The sequence below is a fragment of the Orycteropus afer genome, unplaced genomic scaffold, assembly GCF_000298275.1.
Source record: "Orycteropus afer afer isolate SDZICR_OR568_19922 unplaced genomic scaffold, OryAfe1.0 scaffold00212, whole genome shotgun sequence".
In the NCBI taxonomy this organism is placed as follows: domain Eukaryota; kingdom Metazoa; phylum Chordata; class Mammalia; order Tubulidentata; family Orycteropodidae; genus Orycteropus; species Orycteropus afer.
In genome coordinates this window covers 4,739,346-4,752,841 of record NW_006921799.1, presented here as the reverse complement: position 1 = coordinate 4,752,841, position 13,496 = coordinate 4,739,346, and the positions used below count along the sequence as shown (strand labels likewise).

General features: G+C 36.4%; 1 protein-coding gene across 1 annotated transcript in view; it reads left to right on the top strand.

Moving 5' to 3' along the window:
- Positions 1-13,224, top strand: part of BORA (BORA aurora kinase A activator) — a 43,802-nt gene extending 30,578 nt beyond the window's left edge. Inside the window, exons 12-14 of the mRNA XM_007948311.1 lie at positions 1,552-2,162; positions 11,137-11,268; positions 13,159-13,224. Of these exons, the coding sequence (XP_007946502.1) occupies positions 1,552-2,162; positions 11,137-11,268; positions 13,159-13,224 (809 nt within the window). The remainder of the gene's footprint in view (positions 1-1,551; positions 2,163-11,136; positions 11,269-13,158) is intronic.
- The last annotated feature ends 272 nt before the right edge of the window (positions 13,225-13,496 follow it).

Sequence of the window (13,496 nt, the reverse complement as noted above, 5' to 3'; positions counted from 1 at the left end):
TATGGTGGTTTTTGTCTTAAAGTCAATTTGATCAGAAATTAGTATTGCCACTCCTGCTTAGAGTAATTTTTTTAATGTAGTAAATAAGTTTACATATTTCTCCTTGTACTAGGTAAATTTCTCTTTCAAAAAATTATAACACTTTTTGAAAACTTCACAATAAAAATACCTATTTAAACAATTAGAAAATTGAAAATTATATTTTTCTAGTCATTCTTTTATGCATATATATGGAGATTATATATAGATACCTGTACACACACACACATACGTAATTTTGTATTCTGCTTTTTTTTTTTTTACAAATCATCATGAGTATTATGAGCATTTCCCTAGTCATTTAGTTGTTGTCTCAAAACATGATTTTGAATTGCTATATAATACTATAGGAGCTCTGGTAGCACAGTGTCTAAGGCATCTGACTGCTAACCAGAAGGTTGGCGGTTCAAACCCACCAGCCACTCCTCGGAAGGAAGGTTGGGCAATCTACTTCCGTAGTGATACCGCCTCGGAAACCCAAGGAGGGGTCGCTATGAGTTGGGGCCGACTCGACGGCACATAACAACAACAACAACAGCAATATAATACTACATTTCATGGATGGCTCATTTGTTTTCAACCATGGATAAAACATTTAAATTTTTTTTTTTACTTTTTGTCATAAAACTAATGATTATCCTTGAATATGCATTGTATTGTACACATTTATATCCTTAGGTTATTTTCTTAGAAATGGAGTTATTTAGTCAAAAAGGTGAATATTTTTAAGACTTTTGATGAATTTTGCCAAATTTCCTTTTAAAAAGATTGTACCAATTGAAATTTCATCATTCTTTATATTGTTAGTTTAGTACATTACAAAAAGGCCTCTTAACTATTTCAATTTTTTACTTTGATCATTAATGGTGTCAAACTATTTCCTATTGTTTCCTGGCCATTTTTTTTTTGGTAGAGACTGTTAGTTTTGACTTCATGTTTTTGTTAAACAAATGGTCTCTTGTTGCTTTAATTTCTATATTTTTTTTTATTTGTGAGGCTGAACACTTTTCATGTTTATTTACCATTGGGAGGATCATTACTGCTTTTGTCCATTTCTTAAAAACTTAATTAAGCTATAAAAATTAGTTATCTATCATTGTTAAGCTCTTTACTGTTGCAAATACTATTTCCAATTTTTTATTTGCCTTTAAATTGTTGCTATTTTATGTTAACATACAAATAGATTTCATTTACCAGATCCCGCTGTTAAAGTTGTAGCTTTCAGATTTACCTAGTATCTTCTTTTAAACAATATCTTTACACTTATAAGGAAATAATTCTCTGTGAGTAAAATACTTAAAGTTAAAAGAGGAAAATGCAAGAACTTTATCCTGCTTATTGAGACACATTCTTTATTGTGCTGTTGTTCCTAACACCAAATTTTAGTACAGTAAACAATAGAAATGTTATAGAAACCTGGTTTTACTGACATGAAACATGGTTGCTGTTTAGTAACATGACTTTCCCATTGTCATGTTTTTAAGATCTTATTTTTCACTCCCAATCTTTTAGAGCAAAGGAAGCTTGCTTTTCATTCTCCTGATGCTTCATCTGGAACAAACTCTAATGGAATCACTAATACACATATCGGAAGTCCGTATATAGATGGCTGCTCATCAATTAAAAATTGGTCTCCGATGAGACTGGAGATGTGTAGAGGTGGTGCTCAGTATCGGACTTCACTGATTCGGATACCTTTTACTCTTGAGGCTCACAGTGAAGATGAAGATAAAGAGAATGCTCCTCCCACAAATGTCTCATTACCAGCCATGGATACTGCTGGGGTACAACTACGGCAATTGAATAATGATGCTTTTTCACATGGCACACATTTAGTTGTGACTGCCATGTCTATTACACAAAATCAGTCCAGTGCTTCTGAGAAAGAATTAGCACTGTTACAGGATGTTGAAAGTGAGAAGGAGAATAACACTGTGGATATGGTTGATCCTGTAGAGATAGCAGATGACAACACTTTCCACTTAAAGGAGGCAGTTGATAATGGGAATCTACCCATGACTGATTTTATGAGTGGAATTGCCTTCAGTATTGAAAACTCTCATATGTGCATGTTGCCTCTTGCAGAAAGCAGTGTCATTCCTTGTGAAAACAGTAACATTCAGGTAAGGGATTTTAATATTCCAGTGTTTTTCTTAACTCTCTTTGTGTTCTTTATCCTTTTCTTCCTAAGGTTGTAGCAAGAAAGAAATGGTTTTCACGTGAAGACTGTAGAATTACATAATAATTTTTAAAAATACCAACACCAAATGACCCCTAGTTATATTTGAACCTATTAGGTCATGTTTAATATTCACATTAATTGATAGGTAATCAGAGTAGGAAAAGGTGAGAGCAGAGAGAAAATCAAGTGGCTTTGTTTTCGTAGACTGCTAGAGTGAGGCAGCCTGTCAGGATTCAGCTTGTTTTCATATGGATCTAGTACCAAAGGAATGCAATTTGTGGTATGGTATTTGTATTTCTGTTTTTTCTAGTATATGATTGGAAAAGAAAAAACACAGTTTAGAACACTTTTATGTATATATTTTTTAATAATTTTCTTGAAAGATAATGCGGTTAGATAGCTGACATTTTTCATGTAGTCCTACGTTTCTACTTTTGCAATATCTGGCAACAGGAAAACCTGATTCATTTGGCAGATATACTTCATAACCAGCACTTTCAGAGACAATTGTTCCATTAATTGTAATATTCTTTGATTGTGAAAGAACTTTAAAATAGTCAGAAGGGCAATTATTACATGCTATTTCATAGTAACAATATCTAACACTTAACATGCCCCCTACTATATGCCAGGAACTATTCTTAATACTTCATATAATAGCCAGGGTTTAAATCCTGGCAGTCTGGTTTTAGAGTCCATGCTCTTTAACCTAACTTCATATTTGCTCATAATAATAGCTAATACTTATATAGTATTTCAATATGTCAGACACTCTGGTGGTGAAGTGCCTAAGGCATTTGCTTGCTAACCAGAATGTTGGTCGTTCGAACCCACCAGCTGCTCCATGGACGGAAGATGGAGCAATCTATTTCTGTAAAGATTTACAGCCTCAGAAACCTGATGAGGGTTGCTGTGAGTCAGAATTGACTCAATGGCAGTGAGGTTTTTTGGGAGGAGGGTAACATTTTATTCTGTTATACATCAGATTGCAATGTCGGAGCTACCATCATTTGCATGTATGTATTTATATACACATATTTTGTATATATGTATATATATACATACACACACACAGACACACACACACATATGGACATATATAAACACACTTCTTACTTACTGACATGGTTAGGTTACAAAGACCAGATTGTTATAAGAAAATCTACACTATGTGAAAATGGAGGATGACCACATCATTACATAACTGCCAAACTCCATCATTGCATAACTGCCAAGCCATTAAGAATCATGGCCCAGCGCAAGTTGACACATAATCTTAACTATCACTATTGAGTTACTCTCATCTTGCACCTTAGTGTTTGGTACTGCCAGATATACATCATTATAATGCAAAGTAGCCAGATAATGGATATTTCACTGGTGTTATAAATGTGAAATGTCAGATAACAAGATAGTCAGTAAGCGAGGAATAGGTGTGGAGGTCTTTCTATCTATATTTCTCTATATATACACACACACTTATGTACATATATGTGTGTGTGTGTATGTATATGAATTTAATTCTCACTATAACCCTATAATACTTTACTCAAAAAAAAAAAAACCTTACTGTCATTGAGTGGATTCCAACTCATAGTGACCCCCATTGGCTTTTCAAGGCTGTAAATCTTTATGAAAGTAGGATTGCCCCATGTTCCCTCCACAGAGCAGCTGGTAGATTTGAACCACTGACCTTCTGGTTAGGGTAGCAGCGAAGTGCCTTATCCACTATGCCACCAGAGCTCCTTGTAACGCTTTGTTGTTATGTGGTTGTTAGGTGCCGTCGAGTCGTCTCCGACTCATAGTGACCTTATGTACAACAGAATGAGACACTGCCCAGTAGTGCTGTGCCAGCCTCACGATCCTTGCTATACCTGAACCCATCATTGCAGCCAGTGTGTCAATCCACCTTGTTGAGGTTCTTCCCCTTTTTCATTGACCCTACACTTTACCAAGCATGATATCCTTCTCCAGAGAATGGGCACTTCTGACAACATGACCAAAGTAGGTGAGATGAAGTCTGGCCATTCTTGCTTCCAGGGAGCATTCTGGCTGCATTTCTACCAGGATAGATTTGTTAGTTCTTCTGGCAGTCCATGGTACTTTCAGTATTCTTCACCAACACCACAACTCAAAATTATCAACTCTTCTTCAGTCTTTCTTATTCGTTGTCCAGCTCTCACATGCATATGAGGTGATTGAAAATATCATGGCTTGGGTTAGGTGCACCTTAGTCTTCAAGGAGACATCTTTGCTCTTTAGCACTTGAAAGAGGTCTTTTGCAGCAGATTTGCCCAATGCAGTATGTCTTCAGATGTCTTGACTGCTGCTTCCATTGGTGTTGATTGTGGATCCAAGTAATATGAAGTCTTTGACAACTTCAGTCTTTTCTCCATTTATCGTGATGCTGCTTATTGTGCTCCGGTGGTGAGGATTTTTGTTTTGTTTATATTGAGGTGCAATCCATACTGCAGACTGTAGCCTTCAGTCTTCATCAGTAAGTACTTCAAGTCATCCTCACTTTCAGCAAGCAAAGTTGTGTTGTCATTATATCCCAGGCTGTTAATGAGTCTTCCTCTGATCCTGATGCCATGTTCTTCATATGGTCCAGTTTCTCAGATTATTTGTTCAGCATACAGGTTGAATAAGTATGGTGAAAGGATACAACCCTGACTCTCTCCCTTCATGATTTTAAACCATGCAGTATCCTCTTGTTCTGTTTGAATGACAGCCTCTTGGTCTATGTACAGGTTCCTTATGAGTACAATTAAGTGTTCTGGGATTCCCATTCTTCTCAATTTTATCCATAATTTGTTATGATCCACACCATCAAATGCTTTTGCATAGTCAGTAAAACATAAGTAAACATCTTTCTGGTATTTGCTTTCAGCCAAGATCCATCTGACATCAGCAGTGATCCCTCATTACATGTCCTCTTCTGAATCCAGCTTGCATTTCTGGAAGTTCTCTGTCAGTATACTGCTGCAGCCATTTTTAAGATTTTACTGGTAGCTTAGTGCCTAAGGCACTTGACTGCTAACCAGAAGGCTGGTGGTTCAGACCTACCAGCCAGTCCTCGGAAGGAAGATTGGGTAATCTACTTCCGTAGTGATACTGCCTTGGAAACCCAGGGAGGAGTCACTGTGAGTTGGGGCCGACTTGATGGCACATAACAACAACAACAACAAGATTTTACTTGCTTGTGATGTTAATGATATTGTTCAATAACTTCCACATTCTGTGGGATCACCTTTCTTTGGAATGGGTACAAATATGGATATCTTCCAGTCAGCTGGCCAAGTAGGTGTCTTCCAAATCTTGGTATAGCCAAGTGAGTGCCTCCAGCACAGCTTTCATTTGTTGAAACATCTCAGTGGGTATTACGTCAATTTCTTGAGCCTTGGTTTTCGCCAATTCCCTCAGTGCAGCTTTGACTTCTTCCTTTGATGCCATTGGTTCTTGCTCATATGCTATTTCCTGAAATGGATGAACATGAATATTGACCAATTCTTTTTGGTACAATGACTCTGCGTATTCCTTCCATCTTCTTTCGATGTTTCCTGCATCATTCAGTATTTTGCCCATAGAATCTTTCAGTATTGCAACTTGAGGCTTGAAATTCCTCTTCAGTTCTTTCAGCTTGAGAAATGCCAAGAATGTTCTTCCCTTTTGGTTTTCTGACTCCAGGTCTTTGCACATTTCGTATAATAATTGACTTTTTCTTTTTGAGTTCCTCTTTGAAATCTTCTGTTCAGCTCTTTTATCTTGTTATTTCTTCCATTTGTTTTAGCTACTCTCTGTACAAGGGCAAGTTTCAAGAGTCTCTTCTGACATCTGTTTTGGTCTTTTCTTCCTTTTCTGTCTTCTTAATGACCTTTTGCTTTGTTCATGGATGATGTTCTTGATGCCATCCCACAGTTCTCTGATTTTCAGTCACTGGTGTTCAGTGCATCAGATCTATCTTTAGATGGTCTCCAAATTCAGGAAGGATGTAATCAAGGTTATATTTTGGCTGTAGTGGACTTATTTTAATTGTCTTCAACTTCACGTTGAACTTGCATATTAGCAGTTGATGGTCTGTTCCACAGTCAGCTTCTGGCTTTGATTTGGCTGAACATACTGAGCTTCTCCATCACCTCTTGTCACAAATGTAGTCAGTCTGATTCCTGTGTATGCCATCTGGTGAAATCCACATGTATAGCTACTGTTTGTGTTGTTGAAAAAAGGTATTTGCAATGAATACGTCATTGGTCTTGCAAAATTCTATCATGTGATCCCCAGCGTTACTTCTGTCACCAAGGCTATATTTGCCAACTACTGGTGATTCTTCTTTGTTTCCAACTTTCACATTCCAGTCACCAGAGATAATCAACACATCTTGATTGCATGTTTGGTCAATATCAGACTGCAGAAGTTGGTAAAAATCTTCAATTTCCTCATCTTTGGCTTTGGTGGTTGGTGCGTAAATTTTAATAATAGTAGTATTAACTGGTCTCCCTTGTTAGGCATGTGGATATTATCCTATCACTGACAGCATTGTACTTTAGCATAGATCTTGATACATTCTTTGTGATGATGAATGCCACATTATTCCTCTTCAATTTGTCATTCCCAGTATAGTAGATCATATGATTGTCTGATTCAAAGTGGCCAAAACCAGTCTGTTTGAGCTCACTAGTGCCTTGGATATCGATCTTTATGTGTTCAATTTCATTTTTGACAACTTTCAATTTTCCTAGATTAATACTTCATACATTCCATATTCCAATTATTAATGGATGTTTGCAGTTGTTTCTTCTCATCGTGAGTCATGCCGCATCTGCAAATGGAGGTCCTGTAAGCTTTACTCTATCCACACGATTAAGGTCAGCTCTATTCTGAGGAGGCAGTTCTTACTATATAATGCTTTAGTGCTGTCTTTTTAATTTTTTTAAATTGTTGTAAAAATATGTATAGCACATTTACCAGTTTAGCATTTTTCAGGTACACGATTTAGGGGTATCAGTTACATTAACTAGGTTGTACGACCACTATCCATAATCATTGCCAAATTTCCTATCATCATAAACAAATAAACACTGCTTCCTAAACAATGGCTTCCCTTTCTTTCCTCTCTCTTTCCCCGGTAACCACTAATAAACTTTGTCCTCTATATACTTGCCTGTTCTTGTTATTTCATATAAGTGAGATCATACAGTATTTGTCCTTTTTTGATTGATGTATTTCACTGAGCATACGATTTTTGAGGTTCTTCTGTGTTGTAGCATGGATTAGGATTTCATTTCTCTTCATGGCTAAATAGTATTCCATTGTGTGTGTGTGTATGTATACTTATATCATCTCTACCTTTTGGCTATTGTGAATAGTGCTACAATGAATGTTGGTGACCATGTGTCCATGTTGCTGCTTTCAAGTCTCTTGGGTGTAAATGCTATCAGTTTTTGTCTGTCTACAATGCCTGGAAGGATTCTAAATGACCCAAAACTAAGCATTAACTTTTGTTCATATTTTTATGCCTGAATTTCTATCCTGACTACTAGGGTCCTTTTCAGAATAGATTACAGTAGAATCACCTTTGCATATATTTTACCTTTTAAAGTTTGTTCATAAGTGGAAAAAGTACATATAGTAAAAATATCGTCAACCTTTTTTCTGTCTTCCTTTTTCTTTTGTCCTCTTGTTTTGACAGAGGAATTATAAAAATATTTAGTTGATACTTGTTGATAATCATCTAATCCAGCTAACCATTGGAAACCTACATCATTCTTCTATTATTATAGTTTCAGATAGTTTGTCATCCAGTCTGTGCTTGAATACCTGCAGGTATTCTATTCTATATTGGGACTTTTCTTACCATCGGAAACCTCTCCTTTGTATTGAACTAAAACATAGTTTTGACTGTGACTAATTAAAATTAGTCTTAATTGTATCCTTTGGGCCATATCATAATGTCTTTTAGGGCATTTTGTAATTTTAAAACATTTTCATACATTGTCTTATTTTCCTACTGCATAGGTAGCTTTTTCCCAGAGCCTTCTGATTTGCTTTGTTACAAATTGTTTGGCCTCCATTCGTGGTGCACAGCTGTGATCCTGGGACATCCCTTTGTCATCACCCTGAAGATTTCCTTTAGCCTCTCTCCTGGATTAGAGCTCCTGTTCTCTGGATCCCAGTCTTTTCTTTCCTGGATTTCTAGTAGCTTTCTGAAGAAGAGTACATGTTTCAAGATGTTGCATGTTTAATCATGTATTCATTCTTCCTTCACATTGAGAGTTTGGAAATATTATCCTTCAGCGTTTGAAGGCATTCCTTTCATTAATTCTATTTCAAGATCACTGGTGAGAGATCTGAAAGCATTTAATACTTATTTTTTTATAAATTATCTCTTTTTTTTCCTTTTCTCTGGAAGTATATATAATCTTTTCTTTCTCCACACCGCTCTGGAATTCCAGTGATGTTCTTTGGGTTTATTTTCATTCATTGTACTAAACATTTGGAGGACTCTCACAGTGTAGAAACTTCACTTCTTAGATCTTTTCTTGAATATCTTAGCTTTTTCTCCTATCATTTTCAGTATTCTAACTCCTTTTGAGTTTCCAGTTTATTTATTTTATTTTTTTAATCTGCTTTTTCTTCTAAATTATGATTTCTTCAGGCTTCTCTAACAACCTATCAGGTGTTTTATTTCTGCATCTTACTTTTAATTTCTAAATATGTTCTTTTGTTCCTGAATTTTTTTTTTTTTTAAACATCCTTCCCTCACTTTATGTTTGCAATATCATCATAGATTGGCTTCACATATGCTTTTGGTATTTAAAAAAATCTATAATGTGGGTGGCAAGGCCTTGCATGGTCTGGCCTTTGCCTTACTGTCCAGCTTCATCTTATTTCACCTCATTCTTTTTGTTTCAGTCTCACTGACTTTCCAGAATTTTGAATAACTGTTCCCTCCTATTAAAGGGCTTTTGCACATTCTTTCCTATCCTTATTTACCTAGTCAACTCATATTTATTCTTTAGTTCACAACTTAATGGTCTCATCCTCAGGAAGCCTTCTTGATTACCCTAGCCAGGCCAGATCTCATTATATGCTTTCATAATTTCATGATATTTTGCATTTGCTCCAACCAGACTTTGTGCACCACTAATCTGGCAGTTGTGAGTGTTTTTATCCCCTATCATAAAGCCTGGTCCATAACACCTACTTATTAACTATTTGTGTAATGAAAGCAGAATGAACATATCAATCAGTTTAAACAGAGGGACTGGATAGAGTGAGAAAAGCAGTGGGCCAAGGTTTAGAACCCTGAGGAAAAATTGAGTAGGTCAATAAAGAAAGCAGAGAGCTCTTAAAGGGGAGACCAAGAAGGACCTATCAGAGATGAAGGAGAGCATTCTGGTTACCTAGTGCCGCTCTGACAGGAATACACCACAAATGGGATGGCCTTAACAAACAGGAGTTTATTCTTACAATTTCGAGGCTTTAAGTCCAAGTTCAAAGTGCCAAGCTCTAGGGGCTGGATGTAAGCCCCTCAACCTTGGGGTCCAGCTCTGCCTCCTGCTCCTGGCCCACTGGAGCTAGTGGTATTTCTTCACTCAGACAGCTGTTGGCTGCTGAGGCTGAGAAGTCCCAAGGTTGACAAGTCAAAAGGCACGGTCCCGATGTGACCAATCCACATGGCAAGCCGTTAACTTAAGTTGACTGTAAGTCTCAAGGTCGCAGAGCATAGCAGGCTGCTGAGCAACGACACGGCTACATGCAGGGTCCAAGCATGCCAAAGGCTAGGGACCATTCTCAAAGCTTCTCCTTATATACAGGAAGCAGACCACATACCCAAAGGCAGCTACTCAGCTGCTTGTGGTAGATCCCATCATGGAGTTGATTGCCAGTCTCGTCATGGGGAAACCCAGTGGGGGTCGCTATGAGTTGGAATCGACTCATTGGCAGTGGGTTTTCTATAATTGTGAGGGGGCAAAAATGCATAATCTTTTCTCTTTCCCTCTGATTCTAATTTGCAGAAAAGAAGGTGTTATGTAGTGAGTCACCTCATTACTGTGCAACATTGTGACAGTTAACCTTTTTGACTTAGCTTCCTATCTGTAAAGGAATAGGTTGTTGGCATCTTTAAGCACTCAAATGTGTATATGTAACAAAACCAGTTTGCTATAATCTCCCCCTCCTCTTCTCCTTAGTGCTGGACAGTGTATCTTAAAAATCCTACAATTTTAATTAATGTAGAGTTGCAATAACATCTATAGCCAGTATATCCTATGGTACTGTACTATACTATATACTATAGTACTGTATACTATAGTATATGTAGAATTATGAAGCTGCAATACTTATAACAATGGAGTGTGATTATAACCTAACCCAGTTTTTAAAAAAAACATATTATTTTGAATGCTTGGGTAACCATGAATCGGAATTGACTCAGTTGTAGCTAACAATAGCATTCCTTGTAGACAAATTTTATTTAAAGGTGTAGCCAGTGCATTTAGAGACAAACTTGGTAAATGAGTTGGAAGGTGAAGTTGATTGTAACCCTTATTTTTCTCTATAGGGTATGACAAGTAACAGGAAAGCATGGGCTTAGTGGCTTATTTACTGATTATAAAGGCAATTACAAGACATATTTCATTGGAAGGAATATATATAGTAAAGTGACTACTTTGAAGAAAAATCAATTCTGTGTATAACTACCTTTTATGTTTATATAGTTTAAATTTCCTGCAATATGATCAACATTATTACATTGTATTATTGAGTTGTACTAAGTCATAGTATTCTGTTGTACGGAATGATTAACTTAAATATTTAATTTTCCTCAAAATAAATTTTGTGGATCACTAATTAGTGAGTTTGTAAATCCTGTCCTTAGGTGATTTTGTTTTTCTCCTTCTCCTTCCTGTCAGATGGATAGTGGCTATAATACACAGCACTACGGAAGCAATATTATGGATACAGTTGGGGCAGAAAGTTACTGCAAAGAAAGTGATGCACAAATCTGTGAAGCTGAGACTAAATCTCAAGTTTTAAATACAAAGGTATGGAGAAAATACAGAGAAAGCTTAATATGGTTATAGGTTATACATGTTTACTAAATGTGACTTTTTTTCAATGTTTTCCCTCCCATTCTGTTTAAAATTTTTGTTAGTATGTTTATATTTCATTCTGTGTTCAGTTTAACAGCAAGAGAGGGTAGTTTAAATCAAAAGATTTCATTGTCCTGTTTCACTATGGGAGAGTGTAAGGGAAGAGGTTGTGGGAGAGGGAGAGAAAGCCCTACTTGGAATAGTGCTTAAAATCAGTTGCTTTTGGTAACCACAGGGAAGAAGTGGTAAGAGAGTTGTTATACTGTGGGGAATGTAATCAGTGTCACAAAACAAAATGTATATGAAAATGCTGAATGTAAAAGGAATCTACTTTGTAAAATCTCACCCAAATCCCAATGAAAAATTTTTAAAAAAAAGTTCCTTTAGGTTAAAGGGGCATCAGGAGTGCTGAGCAAGAAGAGTCAGAGAATTTGCCTCTAATGTGTTTGCTGTCTGAAATATTTTATATTTATCAGATACTTTACACACATGTAAATATAAGTAAGTATCTCAAGAAAGATAAAAAAAAATAAAGAATTTTGATTGTTAGAGAAATAGTACAACTAAGAGAAAACTATGTATCAGATTGAAAGCACTAAAAGGTAAGGTCTACTCTTCTTAAAAGCCAGCAGTAGCCTTTTAGATTTTAGATGCCCTGAATGAGAAAATAAGTATCTTACATACAACATAGGAGTCCCTGGGTGGTTCAAATGGTTAAGGACTTGACTACTAACTAAAAGGTTGGTGGTTTGATTCCACCAAGAGGCTCTCTAGAATAAAGACCTGGCAGTCTGCTTCTAAAAAAGGTCACAACCTTGAGGACCTCATGGGTGCATTTCTACTCTGAAATGCATGGGGTCACCATGAGTCACACTAAACTTGACACTTTTTCTTTTTTTTAAAACATACTAAAATACAAGGATATTATTTGAAGAAATGCATCATAATTTTAGGCACTTATCCAAAACCAAATCCACTGCCTTCAAGTTGATTCTGACTCCTAGTGACACCTGTTGGGTTTCCAAGGCTGTAAATCTTTACAGAAGTGGATGGCCTCATCTTCTTCCCATGGAGCAGCTGGTGGGTTTGTACTGCCAAACTTCTAGTTAGCCACCAAATGCTTTACCTGCTATGCCACCAGTGCTCCTTAATTTTAGGAACTAGTTAGTAGAATCTTTGATAGTAAACCCATTTACTAATAATCCCTGTACACAGCAGCAGATGTATAGCTGAACATGTCTCCAAACAAACACTAAGATAAAATATGGGGAGGTCACTTTATTTTCCCTCCTCTATTTTGTCTTTTTGCTACAGTGTTTGAACAAGTCTCTTAACACAGTTGATTTTGATAGTTTATCCTGTTTTATGAGTAGGACTTCAGTTGTAGTCCATTTAAACATTTAGTGGACATTAAGATACAGGTAAGGATTTTTCCCCCATGTTCTAGCAAAACTTTACGTATAGACATTGAAATTTACCTTTTATACAGTTTTCACATAATGAAATATTTCTCTTAACTTTGTGTGTACTAAAGCAGGAGGTAGGATAGATTTGGCCATGGGCTGTAACTTGTCAGTCCGTGGTCTTCGTAAGTAATAATGGTACATGTTCATCAGTTAGTAGGCCAGTCAAAGAAAGCCACTTTATGGTCTGGTATAGCTAGTTGAGGAGTTTTTGGAAACAGAGTACTGACTGATTGGTGAAAAAAAAATCATTACTGTTTCTCAGAGTTCAGCTAAGGAAATCTGCATTCAGGTTTTTAAAAGTTTTATGTAATAGTTGAACTCTTGAATGGCTGTATTTAAACTGAAAACAAGGTATATATTTCTTTTTCTTCCACAGCAAGACCACATAACACAGAGGTGCTGGAAGACAACGGCAAAGCCTTCTCAGTGCAGCAGTCCATAGAATACCTCCCTCAGAACCAAAGACTGGCCGAATAGCTTGGAGCATGCTTTTTATGCACAGGATCAACAATGAATTCATAATGGGGAGAAAATTATTTCAACCAACATGCTTAACACTTTTTCTTTCCCTCTGTAATGTGAAAAATCAAGGGCTTAGTTTAGTGACATAGGACAACAAAAAAGCTCCTCAAATGTCAGCAAGTTGCTGAAGTTTATTTTTTATAAATAATTTGTTAGCTTGTTTAACAATAAAAAATGTATTTCAGCTTTTTA